The sequence below is a fragment of the Limanda limanda genome, chromosome 16, assembly GCF_963576545.1.
Source record: "Limanda limanda chromosome 16, fLimLim1.1, whole genome shotgun sequence".
NCBI lineage: Eukaryota > Metazoa > Chordata > Actinopteri > Pleuronectiformes > Pleuronectidae > Limanda > Limanda limanda.
The window spans coordinates 13,364,277-13,378,090 of NC_083651.1; the positions used below are offsets into that span (position 1 = coordinate 13,364,277).

The 13,814-nt window shown below is 43.2% G+C and overlaps 1 protein-coding gene across 4 annotated transcripts; it reads left to right on the forward strand.

The window, feature by feature from the left end:
• Window positions 1-306: 306 nt before the first annotated feature.
• Window positions 307-13,783, forward strand: appb (amyloid beta (A4) precursor protein b). 4 transcript variants are annotated; one of them, XM_061087993.1, is made up of 18 exons: window positions 307-570; window positions 3,061-3,228; window positions 3,310-3,439; window positions 3,555-3,667; window positions 4,081-4,271; window positions 4,357-4,571; window positions 4,752-4,919; window positions 6,417-6,550; window positions 6,669-6,743; window positions 7,889-8,053; window positions 8,187-8,315; window positions 8,512-8,611; window positions 9,574-9,641; window positions 10,067-10,205; window positions 10,417-10,470; window positions 11,203-11,294; window positions 11,406-11,552; window positions 11,651-13,783. In XM_061087993.1, exons 1-18 carry the CDS (start codon window positions 511-513, stop codon window positions 11,750-11,752), a joined length of 2,250 nt encoding a protein of 749 aa, XP_060943976.1. In that variant the 5' UTR covers window positions 307-510; the 3' UTR covers window positions 11,753-13,783. The 4 variants fall into 4 exon arrangements, with proteins under 4 accessions (XP_060943976.1, XP_060943977.1, XP_060943978.1 ...); XM_061087994.1 differs by having other exon boundaries at window positions 7,889-8,047; XM_061087995.1 differs by lacking the exon at window positions 4,752-4,919.
• Window positions 13,784-13,814: the final 31 nt, after the last annotated feature.

A 13,814-nucleotide genomic window follows, 5' to 3' on the forward strand; every position in this document is an offset into this window, starting at 1 on the left:
TTTATAATTAATTGGATCTCATAGTCAGGATTTACTTACTTTACTAACCTACTATCTTACAATAAGGCGACTCACAAGCTCATAAATATGACTGATTCCTGATTTCCTCTTACTATTGTATCGTTCCACTACGCATTATTTTTTAATTTGTTTGATTTTTAATCTAATAATTTCGTTTTTTTCCCCATCACATAATTTTGATTTAGTTTTTAGGCAGTTATGCTCTTCCATACAGATCTACCTCATCGATCAGATATGTGTGTCCCTCCAACCAGCTCGCCCACGCCCCCTGGACGCAGCGTCACGCTACCGTCAGGAGCTCAGCAGCTCAACCGGGAGGAAGCATCGGGATCGGGATCGGAACACTCGGACTTCCGCCGCGTCGACAAACACACACACACACACACAGACACACACAGGACCGTCCGCTTCTACGTGTCTGTGCATTGATCCACACCTGTCCACCAGCGCAGCCATCGTGAACACAGCGGGGGTCAGCAGGAGGAAGCCATGGGAGAGCACACGGCGTTCTTGCTGTTACTGGTGGCGACCTTGACGCTTTCAGCCGAGGTGAGTACAGACGGAGGACCGTGAGGGGGGGGCGGGGGGCGGAAGGGTCGCTGAGCTGTCCCCCCGCCAGCTCCCCTCGGAGGCCGGGGCCTGCGTGACGCCACGGCCCCGGCCTCCAGGTGGACGCACCGGCGATGGTGTACTCGAAATAACGGTTAAAACGGGAGTTATTGTTCTGTAGTGCGATGTGCTAACACGTCAGGAATGTTGTGTAACACGTCGTCCCGCTGACACGACCCCCAGGCACCTCCTGGACCCGGTACATGGTGGTCCGCTGACCGGGGTTTAACGCCTTGACTCCCCGGGTTTCACCGGGTTTCTCCGGGTTCAGGTATTTGCTTCGCAGAATTAGCAAAGCGATGCTACCAGGCCCTGTTAGTAAGATGTCAGTGAGTGACAGCCCGGCTCCTGTCAGACATGTTTTTTGTTTATCTCAGGATGATATTTATTTTTTTAAATCTCACTTTTGTTATGATACCGAGCCACTGGTATCCTATGCAGCTGGTCAAATAGCTGGGTTCCATCCCATAGCCAGGGCTGGGAATAGGATCTAGGAAGCTAACATCGGCTAGCTTTGTCTGGAAAATGGCACGGATTGGCATGGCAACCGCTCTCTGCCAACATGTCAGTCATGTAGAAATATGTTTTCGGGTTTAGAGAAAGTAGAAAATACAGCAGCTACAACCACGTCGAATACAATTTAAGAACCTCAGCTTTCATATTCATAACCAGCACCCTCCCACAGCGAGGTTGTATATTTTCCAGTTGTGCTGATGTGGAGCTGGATGTGGGTTCTGCTGCGGGTCGAGCAGCTGTGGTGAGACATCTGAGGAAAATGGAAAAATAAAGGATTGCAGCCTTTTTTTAGTTTGACACAAGCAAGATGGCGCCCGCAGCTTAATGTTGCTGGACCGTGGACAAACATGCAGCTCAGGATCAGCTGGAAAAGGGGATGACCGAGGCAGACATGGCGAATTATTAGACACACGGTGTGTTTTATTTTCCACATGCATGCTGCGTTCGTGGATGCAAGTCATTGAGGGAGAGTTTCTATCTGAAGAGCAGACACAGCAGCTGCAGAGTCCTCAGCCGAACCCCTGGGTGCTGCAGTGGAAAATGTTCACAGAACCAATTATGCAGGACACATCAGACTTTCCTTAAAAACTGTTAAGGCTGTTTAGCTCAATATCCTCTAATGGACTTAAATGTAGATTTATGGGGTTTAAAGCTAATGGTAAATGTATAGGTGTTGCATAAATGTGGTGTTATTTGCCATTTTGTTTTTGCACAGTAGGCATTGGAATAACCAGGTTGTTTTGTAACACACTGGTGACTTACTAACTTGGGTTTCAAATATGAGACAAAACTAGTTTTTAATACTTATAAAGTCCTACTTATCCCAAATACCTCGGAGAAATTACAACGCATTCCGAACAAAAGATTGGGTTCTGGGAGGTTAACCCTAGCATTCTGAGTTGGGACCACAGAGTTCTTAAACCTCATTTTGTTTTATTTCCTGTAGCCTGTAACATGTTGACAAAGCACTCCTTGTGCTCAACCAAGCATTGGTTCGTGCTCTCACTGCTTACGGCTGCAGTTTTTCCATATTTATTTAAACAGCATGAGCGAATTGGACATGCCAAGATGTTCAAATAGAAAATGGAGTCGTACATTTATATAAATAAATGGTTAATATTATGCAATAAAGGTTTAGAAATCCATTTTGACAGAGATGCATAATTATAATCAATTCCAGTCACAGGAAGCTAATATTATGCAGGACTTCACTGGCAGACATTGCCTCAAATTGGAATTAGTAATTCACAGACTGACAGAAGAGGGCTTGGTGGCTTTTGTTAGCTTGCAAAAAAACGGATTTGAAAGGTAAAACACAGTGTAACTTCTATTTCTCCCAAACCCGAATGAAGAAGAAGAGTGAGTGCAGAGAGAGACGTCCTGTTGAACAGGTGGAACAGATGAGAGAAGTTGCCAACAGCTGGGTTTGATAGTTGTGGTTGAATATGTTTTCTACCCTTTGCTGTATTGTCTTAACTTCACTCTCATTGCACTTTCATATAGGGAATGGATTAAGCCTCTTAAGACAAGCTAACAAAGGGGACATGTGCTGCACAGCAGCTTTAATACTTAGCTCTCGGGCTTATGGGCTCAATGGGATAAAACTTAGTACCTAGACTTGCTTAGGCTTGAACCAGTAATGATTTTATTTGTTTCATCATATAATAACTTAGATGTACAGTGGTATTATGAAATGATTCAAGGAGGCCTTTATCCTTCTGATAAGGATTGTTCTTGTTCTATGTAGAGAGACAGATGTATGTCCAGGACTGTATGAGAAAGGACGTAGAATAAACTGAGGGGATCTAAATATACATAAGCTGCTTCAGGAGATGTTTGTGGTGAAGTGATACTTAAGCCAGTTTGGTGCAATTGGTCTTGATTGTTGTCTTTTCTTTCCCTTTGTATGACCAGGTGCCCGTGGATGACTCCCTGGGTTTGCTAACTGAGCCCCAGGTAGCCATGTTCTGTGGAAAGCTCAACATGCACATCGATGTACAGACGGGCAAATGGGAGTCTGACCCTTCCGGCACCAAGAGCTGCATTGGTACCAAGGAGGGAATCCTTCAGTACTGCCAAGAGGTATTTAAGCAGAGACGGATAGAGATAGGGACACACGCACAGAATCAGTCATAACGATAACAATCTCTCCCTGGACCCCAGGTGTACCCAGAGTTGCAGATCACTAATGTTGTGGAGGCCAATCAGCCCGTCAGCATCCAGAACTGGAGCAAGAAAGGCCGCAAGCAGTACCGCAGTCACACGCACATTGTGGTGCCATACCGCTGCCTGGGTAAGCAGCTTTACTTATAAAGGTGTCTGTTACTTGGCGTGTTTGTGTGCAGGATTGCATGTGTGAATGAGGGCACTGACTACGTGTGACCGACAAATCCATGTTCCCGTTGCAGTTGGGGAGTTTGTGAGCGATGCCCTACTCGTCCCGGACAAGTGTAAGTTCCTGCACCAGGAGCGGATGGACCAGTGCGAGAGCCACCTGCACTGGCACACAGTAGCCAAAGAGGTGAGAAGAAACAAGATAGCATTTCATCGTAACACATGCACTTTGTGTCGTTTTTTATGCTCCCAGTATCATTATATGAACTGGTGGCTTTTTTTATTCCACTTGTCCCTTTTCTTCTAGTCCTCTGTAGGCTCACACTGTGACTCAGCACTCCTTAATTTCATCCTCCCACCACTCGTATCTGCTGTAAAACCACATTGCCACTTTGTTCTGATGGTGTTCCATTCATTCTTTATTTATTATTCTTTATTATTATTTCTGATGGTACTTCAATGTGCAGTCACCCCCAGAAAAACCAATTACAGTATGAGGACTGAAGTAACTGAATGTTTTCAGCGTTTCTCTTTGGATGTTGTTCATATGTGAGAAATTGAGGCTGAGAAAACCTGATTAATGTCTGTTATTACGATTAGTCCTGTGGAGACCGCACGATGAATCTCCATGACTACGGGATGCTGTTGCCATGTGGCATTGACCGTTTCCGAGGGGTGGAGTTTGTCTGCTGTCCGGCGGAGGCAGAACGAGAGACGGAAAGCACTGAGGTAGACGGGGAGGAGTCTGACGTCTGGTGGGGCGGAGCCGAGGCCGAATACTCTGACAACAGGTATCATCATCACCAGCAACACATGTGCACACACATATACACACACATGTTGATACAAATGCTGAACCAGCCACTCTCTTCCCAGCATGGCACGTCCAGCAGACACAGAGACCGCCACTACAGAAGATGACGAAGACGAGGATGAACAGGCGGAAACCTATGAAAGGGACGGAGACGATGATGACGAGGATGACGAAGACGATGTGATCGACGAACGGGATAGCGACGAGCGCAATGCCAACATCGACATGACCACCACTACCACGACAACCACGGAATCAGTTGAAGAAGTCGTTCGAGGTAAAAACTCAAGCGATCACACACCCGTTGTTTACATGAGCTCAGTCTGTGGATGTTTTTTTATGGAAAATGTTTGTTGGGCACGTAACATGCCACATTGTTATGTTTTCCGTGAAACTCAGAAGCCCACAATTTTTCATTTATTTTTAATTTGCGTTTGCCTGTGTGCACATACCTCAGCTGTCTGTTGGGCTCGTGCTGAGTCAGGCCCTTGTCATGCCATGCTGGAGCGCTGGTGCTTCGTGCCGGCGAAGGGCCGCTGTGCTCCCTTCTTGTTTGGGGGCTGTGGGGGCAACAGGAATAACTTTGAGTCGGAGGAGTACTGCCTTGCTGTCTGCAGCAGCTCGTGTAAGTCCAAGGACCGGAGTCTTCTAAACCCTGAAGTGTCTGCACCACGAGCCTGATTCCTGTCCTCAGGCTTCTCCAGATCGTCTCTGTGTCTCATTCGCTGTCTCTGTTTCTCTCTATCACGAGTGTCTGATGGCTCTTAACCACACAGAGCACTAACACGTGGATCCGGCTGCTCATCCTCTAGTTCTGTGTTGAGCATTGCAGGATAGTTTCCTATTTCTCAAAAAATCTCAAGAAATTTGTCGTTGTTCTAAGCTAAGCTAACTGGCTGCTAGCGGTAGTTTCATATTTAGCAAACTCCCACAATGTTGAGCCAGTCTTTACATTTTTAAAGGGGCTATATTATTATCTTATTAAATCTTAAGGTTTTAGCAAACATTGCCAAAAGAGTTGTAAATAGAGAATCTGTTGGGGACTACTTTCAGCCGTTGATTAATACACAGTTTTGTTCTCTAGTATTTGTGGCAGATTGGTGTATGAGGGATTGACTTAAATATTAACTACAGTGCCCTTGTGATCATAATGTAGAAACAGTTCAGTGGACTAAGCTGAATACTTAATCAGACAATACTAGGGTATTAAGTTTGTTTGTACTCTGCGGTGAAATGAAAGGACTAAAAGTGGCAATTGGAAAGAGTGAGTGTTCCTGTTGGAAAGCAGCCAAGATGCTCAACCTGTTACTCACACATGAAGCCAGTCATCCACTTCCATATAATTTAATGATTTTTTTCATCATGTTCTAACCAGTCACACTAACGGATACTTCTTACAGCATGTGGACATGGTGCATAAATACTCATCCGTATATGTCATCGTGTGTGTACATGCATCTATGTACACGTATGCTTGCATGCATTCCAGCTGCAAGGTCTTTTGTTTGCTGCTGCTGTTGTACAGGAGTCTAACATGTGAGTTGTCGGCCTGTAACAGTGTCCTCAACACGTGTTAACCAGCTAAGTGTGTCTGTGCTTGTGAATAGGACAGAGTGTTGTTAAAGATTAATGGGCAGATTTGCTGTTGCCACCCAGAGAAGCACCACACTCCTCAGTGGTGCAGCGACTGCCCTGATCCTGACTCAACACTTTTCATCTTATCTCCAGGCTCCCACGTCAAACAAAGGCACAGGCGGACATATAAACACACTTACACCGGAAAACCTATCACCTTCACTCCCCGTACAATCTGCATCTCTCTTAAACTAGCATTTTTCTGTGTGTATCTAACATATTGTATGTTATTAACATGCATTTAAACTTATTGCAGATTTCACTGCCTTTTAAATTCTGCCATAAGTCTTGTATATGTGTCTTGAACTGAAACTAATGTTGCCTTTTATAGAATGCTGTGTTTTAGACTGAGGTCTGTGTTATTCCTGCATTTACTGTTCTTGCATCCTCTTTACTCGTGTTCTTACTGTTCCAGTCGCTCTGCCTTACATCAGACTGTTTCCTCCACTGCCCTGCACTTGACACTGCCTTGTTGGTTCTCCCTCAGTGCCCACCATGGCCCCCAGTCCTCCAGACGCTGTGGATCAGTACCTTGAAACCCCTGGCGACGACAGTGAACACTCTGACTTCCAGAAAGCCAAGGAAAGCCTGGAGGCCAAACACCGTGAAAAGATGTCCCAGGTGTGTGTGTGTGTGTGTGTGTGTTGACATTTACATCCTCAACATGACTTTTACCACTGTCATGTGACAAGGCCATGAAAAGGTTGTTTTTGTGCCTGACGTGACTCTCATTGTCCAGGTGATGAGGGAGTGGGAAGAGGCAGAGAGACAGGCGAAGAACCTTCCGCGTGCCGATAAGAAAGCTGTTATCCAGGTAGGACACACACACGCACACACACGCCAACCTCTACTGTTATTGTGTTTGTTTTATAACATCATTTATAAATGTCAATTACTATTTTGAATGAAAACATTTGAGCTGCATAATCTTGGCGTTAAATGAAAGTCAATGTTAAACATGACCTCAAGCTTCAAATTAGTTTATTCCTTTATGAATTACTACCGATGACAACATAATGATCAAGTGTCGTTTTCATATAATATGCCCTGAGGTTCTAATACGAGTCATTGACATTTTTTTATATTTCATGTTTTGACATGTATTGGACACATGGACACAAGAATAGAACTTGGAATATGTATCGTTTACATAGATTTGTGTTCCGATTTTTGAAAAAACTTAGGGAAGACGGTGACATTTTGATGTTTGACCGTCTCAGCCATGAGGATCAATGCCATTCTTTTAACATCAAACAGGTGGTTAGCTCAGCTTGTCATAAAAGCTAGAAGCAGTCAAAATAAAAATGCACCTACCAGCACCTTTAAACCTCACCAATCACTACTTTACATCTTGTTTGTGTTATCTGTTCAAAAACCACAATTGTCGAGATGTGGTTCTACGAAGGGGTCCATGGGAAGTCGTGCGCACTTCCCATGGACCCCACACCCAAGCCAAGTTAACTGCATATTCAATGGGCTGGTATGACTGGTTCATCTTCTTATATAACACTTGGCAAAACAGATGATCAGCATATTTTCCAAAGTATCAATCTGTTCATTTAAGTTAATGTCTGCCGACTTTGAAAATGTGCTTTCAGAGACCTTTCATGAAAGTGTTGTAATCTCGTGCAGATGTTATGAATGAAAGTTGATGTGAAACATGACCCTCAAGCTATACATCAGCTGTTTTTGTCAACTTATTCCTTGATTAAATACTACTGATGACAACATAATGATCAAGTGTCGTATTCACCACATTAAGATATATAATGCCCTGAGGTTCTAATATGAGTCATTGAAATGTTTTAATATTTAATTTTTTGACGTGTATTAGACACATGGACACAAGATTAGAACTTGGAATATGTATCATATTCCGAGTAAGGTTATTATCGAGATGCCAGATTAAAATTTGAAAAGGAAAAAAAATACATTTTCAACCCCATCTTTGCTCCGCAGCACTTCCAGGAGAAGGTGGAGGCTTTGGAGCAGGAGGCAGCAGGAGAGAGGCAGCAGCTGGTTGAAACCCACATGGCCCGAGTGGAAGCTCTGCTCAACAGCCGCCGACGCCAGGCTCTGGAAAACTACCTGAGTGCCCTGCAGGCCAGCCCTCCACGGGTAAAGGTGCAGGTTTACACATGGCCACAAACACACCGTAGCACTTTCTCAATCAAGACAGTATTTATGACCTGCGGCCACGGGTGTGTTCCTAGGAATTCATTTATACACTAACACCATAAACCACTTCCACCACCAGGCTCGTCAGGTGCTGAGTCTGCTGAAGAAGTACGTCCGTGCTGAACAGAAGGACAGGCAGCACACGCTCAAACACTACGAGCATGTCCGCACAGTCGATCCCAAGAGGGCTGCGCAGATCCGACCTCAGGTACTTGCGTCACTGCGGTAAAACTTGAACAGGACATAAAGATTTTAAATGTTTGAAAAGAGGGCTGCAAATTAGTGATATACACTTTAGTACATTTTCACATACAGGGTTATGTCTAATTAATTTGCAGATCACCAATTTTTTAACAATTTTTAGTGTTTGTACTGGAACTAATTCAGTTTCTTTCGACCTTTAGGTTTTGACTCATCTCCGTGTGATAGATGAGAGGATGAATCAGTCATTGAGTGTCCTCTACAAAGTGCCCGCTGTGGCTAATGAGATCCAGAACCAAGTTGGTAAGTGTCATCTTCATTCTTTATCCCTAATGGACTCGTGCAGGATTCACTTCTTTGGATCTAAATTCTCTTTAATGTAGCAGTGTCAACACATCTACATGTACGGGAGGAGTGCTCATTCGATAAAAGGTTATATTGTTGTTCTTCATCCTTTCATTTAGTGATTTATGGGATGATATATATTTTATGCACAATAAGATGACAGACAGATTGTTTTCGGTTTCTTGAAAAAACTTACCGAAGACGGTGACATTTTGATATTTCATCTTCTCAGCCATGAAGATCAATGCCGTTCTTTTAACATCCAGCAGGTGGTTAGCTTAGCTTATCATAAAGACAAAAAGCAGTCAATCTAAAAATTCACCTACCAGCACCAATCACTACTTTACATCCTGTTTGTTTTATCTGGTCAAAAACCACAAATGTTGTTCTACGAAGGGGTCCATGGCAACTTGTGCACACTTCCCATAGACCCCAGACCCCAGCCAAGTTAACTGCATATTCAACACTGGGCAAGACAACAGATCAGCATATTTTCTAAAGTAACAATCTGTTCATTTAAGTTCACTACTGCCGGCTTTGAAAATGTGCTTTCAGAGACCTTTCATGAAACTGTTGTAATCTCGTGCAGATGTTATAAATCAATCTCAATCCGCTCATTACCAAGGAAGGGCTCCAATTAAGCCACCTTAAATGTGCTTTGGGAGAATCGATACTGCACTAATGAAGTAATCCTGCAGCCTCCTGTAGTGCTGAGAGAGGATGAAAACCAGTTTTACAGCGTGCCCTGGGTCCAGTGATGAATGGCATGCTGAAAGCGCAGCATCTTTACAGGCTGTCTTTAATAATCAGGATGCTGTATGGCATGCATTTTTTAAATCCCTCTCACTCTCACTTTTTTCTCTCCCCCAGCTATCATCACAGTCTCTCTCACTCACTCCCTTTCTGTTTTTCCTTCTTAGCGGTGATAATGCAGAGAGTTCAGTCGGAGCTGTCTCAGCAACTCTCTTCTCTGCAGAGCGACGGGCGGGTGAGTCGAGCTGCACCCACTCTCATATGCATGGAGCCCGTTCTGTATAAACCCTCCATCTCATGTATATATATAAATAGAATCATCTCTACCCTCTACGAATGATAAAAGACAAAGTCAACACAGTCATGCTCAGAGAAGCTAGCTGCAGAAAGCAACGAAACACCAGGGGGGCAGAGACAAAGGGTGTTTTCCCAGAGTTTGTTTCACCTGATCACAAATAGTTGTGAGTGTTATCTGGCACAGCGATTGAATAGAAGTAGAAACATTTAAGCAGATGGGCAAACCAGATTAAAGCTGCAAGTGTATTAGCCACAATACATCAGCAAGCATGAGAGATGTCCGTTTTGAGCGGATAATCATCAGGATTGGATTACATTTTCAAAGAAACCCTCCCTGATATCAATGCTCTGTTGTGTTTGCAGGTGGACGGCAGGGTGAGCTACGGTAACGACGCTCTGATGCCGGATCAGGCCTACAGCTCAGCTCCCATGGACCCTGGCCTGGACGGACTCGGCTTCATCCACCCTGAGAGTTTCAATCAGGCCAACACAGAGAACCACGGTAACACACACACACACACACACACACCATTGAAATGGAAATACACAGAGATCCATTTATGAGTTGCAAAATGAGATATTCTCCATATAAATTAACCTGAGTTTAAATACAACACAAAATCGTGAGAGAAATGAGATACCATTTGACAAAATGAGTCATTGATTAGATGATTTCACATTTTATTCTCTTTTCATTTTCACTTTTTCTTCAGTTGAGCCCGTTGATGCTCGTCCAATTCCAGACAGAGGACTACCCACACGACCTGGTGAGTGATACTCATACTCTTCGTCACCACCTCTCTTGCTACATAGCTTCACGTCTCTGCATGTTCCAGCCACAGACACATGGCATCTGAAGATTTGAGGGTGAGGCTCATTGAGGAGCAGTAAATCAGAAATAGAACTGGGACCTAACCCATGAAGTGATTTAAATCTTAATCAAATCTTAAACTTACTGGTGCCCTGTAAAGGTGGCCAGCTGAAGGCGTCGGGTTGTTCTGTGACTTGACCTTGAATACAGCGATTTACAGTCGTTAAGACATGATGATATAAATGCATGTATGGCCTTGTAGTCTTTGCAAGAGAGGAAGGAACTGACTTCTTTAAAAAGAGGCCAAAGTTGTTCTGTAGGGAGGAGAAGGACTTTGGAGGGTAAGAAACTTATATTTGTCCCAAAACTTCTTCCAGCTAAATCAAAATAAATCGTATAGAGAACTTTATTTCACATGATGTGCATCCATGTAAAATGTGAACAACTAAAACCCATATTGACCAATTGAAAATTACATCATGTCTGTAATAGTTCCTGCATTCTTGAGTTTGCCCTTATCTTAATTTCCTATTTTCCCTTGTGTTTGTTCACGTTAGTTATTGGACACAACACAAAAACTAATATAATCTTGTATTTAGGACAAAGAAACGCTGATGCACACCTACTTGACTTTGTGCATGATTGTTCTTTTAACCCACTTTGTCTGTGCTTGCTCTGGTCCTGTCAGTGTCTGCCCTGAAACCAGAGGAGATGCCAAAAGTGCGGATGGAGACTGAAGAGAGGCAAAATGCTGGTTATGAAGTGTACCATCAGAAACTGGTGATGAAAACCACTTGATTTCGACATAACAGACTCATTGTTCTGGTCCTGCAGTGGCCTGTGCTTTGTGCACTAACTCTAATAACTCTTTCTTTTTTCCTTCTAATGTAGGTGTTTTTCGCTGAAGATGTGGGGTCCAATAAAGGTGCCATTATTGGACTTATGGTTGGAGGGGTTGTCATAGCAACTGTCATTGTCATTACCTTGGTGATGCTGAGGAAGAAACAGTATACGTCTATTCACCACGGCGTAATCGAGGTAAGGAAAAGAGCTGGATGAACATGCAGCACAGAAATGACTATTTCGCAGTCTCTTCTTTTGTTTTACTGGTCTTTTTGTTTTCTCTGTGTTTGCAGGTGGATGCAGCAGTGACACCGGAGGAGCGTCATCTGGCTAAGATGCAGCAGAACGGCTACGAAAACCCCACCTACAAGTTCTTTGAGCAGATTCAGAATTAAAGAGCTGCTCAACATATTCTTCAGGCATATCCCAACCACACACTCACCACTCGAAGGGTCTGTTCCACTCAGGTCTTTTGCCCTCAGCTCTGACAAACTTCCATTTCTCACCTTGTTGAGGGGGGGAGGGAAGATGTGAAGACAAGACACAGGCTGGTTTTTATCTTGTTTTAAAGTTAGTGAAGGATACAGTTTATATCTCAGTGGGGGGTTTGGGCTAAAGGAAACTGACATGGAACAAATCTTCTAAATTCCTGATCCCTTGGTTGTACAGAGGAACACACAGCTTACATTTACCTGCATTTGTTCAGACAAGGGTACCCTGTCTCAACTACCCGATTCAGCCAATGAGAACAAAAACGTGTTTGTATTGAACAGCCACCACCCTGTTAACTATTTACATAGCCAGGGCAGTACCAGAGAGCAGAAATATGTTAACCCCAATTAATTCCATGTCTCTCCTTCGTTAGTCCAGCTGTTTTTTCTTCTTCCCTTGTTTCCTCAAACTGTCCCACACGACCCTGTTCCCCTGCTCTCAGATGACAGCTGTGCTGTTTGATGACATAACACCGGGAGGCGGGGCTCTCAGAGCTCCTTTCCGCACGACTAAAGCCCAAGTGTGTCAGGTTTCTTTTTCAAAAAAACGATTAAAAAAATGTCTGAAAAAATATACATTATCAAAATGTGTAAAACCTAAAAAAAACATTGAATGTTTGTTTTCAGATTTTTTTTTGTATGTGTATTATATTAAGACAGAGATTAGCTGTAAGTATATGTAGTGCATGGCAATATTGATGACCGATACAGTTAACTGTATATTGAGGTCCTCTTCATAGATATTTCAGCAGGATGTACATTTGTAGTGTCTTCTTTGTGATCTTGTGATATGGAGAAGAAAAAGAGTATTCAGAATCTGGTCTGCTTCGTGCTTACACAGACTTGCTTTAACTCAATCGTTTCTCTTTATGCTCACCTCCATGCTTCACTGTTGTGTTAGCTGCATGGGCAAAACGCTCTATACTATATGTAATATATGAAGTGTAATAGTATCCGAAAGGAAGACGATCGTGTTACTGTTTGCGTTCTATGCACTCTGTCATTTTGGAAGTCTGATTATTATTACCAAATATTATTGCTGTTAAGTCCCTGATGCCAGTTCGCACTGTTGCTGCACATTGGGTTTTTATTAGAATGAGGATCATGGTTTAAACTCCAGGAAGAAGGTTTCTCTGATAGTGTGTCATTCCAGATTGTTTTTTCATTCCAATTTCTCTCTTGATTGTATGTATTTGGAAGATGGAGATCCAGTTCGCGTTAATGCAGTTTCAATATCAAGCTTGGTCTTTTCCCCTTATTCCCACATTTCTCATATTTAGCCTGTCTTTATGGCTGTGTCAGCAATATTGTACAGTGCTGCATTTTGAAGTCTGCGCAAGTATATGATGATGGGAACGGATGGGACTAGATAGTTCTACAAAGATCAGAGCAATTTTCTTGATGGTCCAATCTCCTCTCCAGTTCCTCACCGAATCACACATGCACATTCTATTTTTCTACATTTCCTGTGTATACATGTACAGTGTCATCTGCACATCTGTTGTAAAGTCTCTAAATAATCGTCACAGAGTGGAAGACATACCATTAACAACGGGAGGATGACCACATCTCACATCAGCACCTTTCCCGCTCCCCTAAATTAAGTTATTTACGCCTCCACCTGCAGTCATCATGAATGTGGCCTGCATATTGTGCATTTAATCCACAGAAATACAACACATATCACCTCTGCACACTATTTCCACATATGTACAGAAACACTAACTGATGGTCTTAATCAGGTGAATGTTTGAAATTTGTATTGAAGCTCACTCTTGGTGTCTTTGAAGGATGGTGATGAAAAATAAGATGCTTTTGTTTCTAATTGATTCGGTGACCTTTCTCTGTGTGTAGTTAAATGAACCGTTTGCTTAGAGTAAGAAGAGGCTTTCTACACTCACTATACCATGAATAAAGTTTTGAATGTACATAAAACTTCCAGGTGCAATGTCGTGACTCAATGATT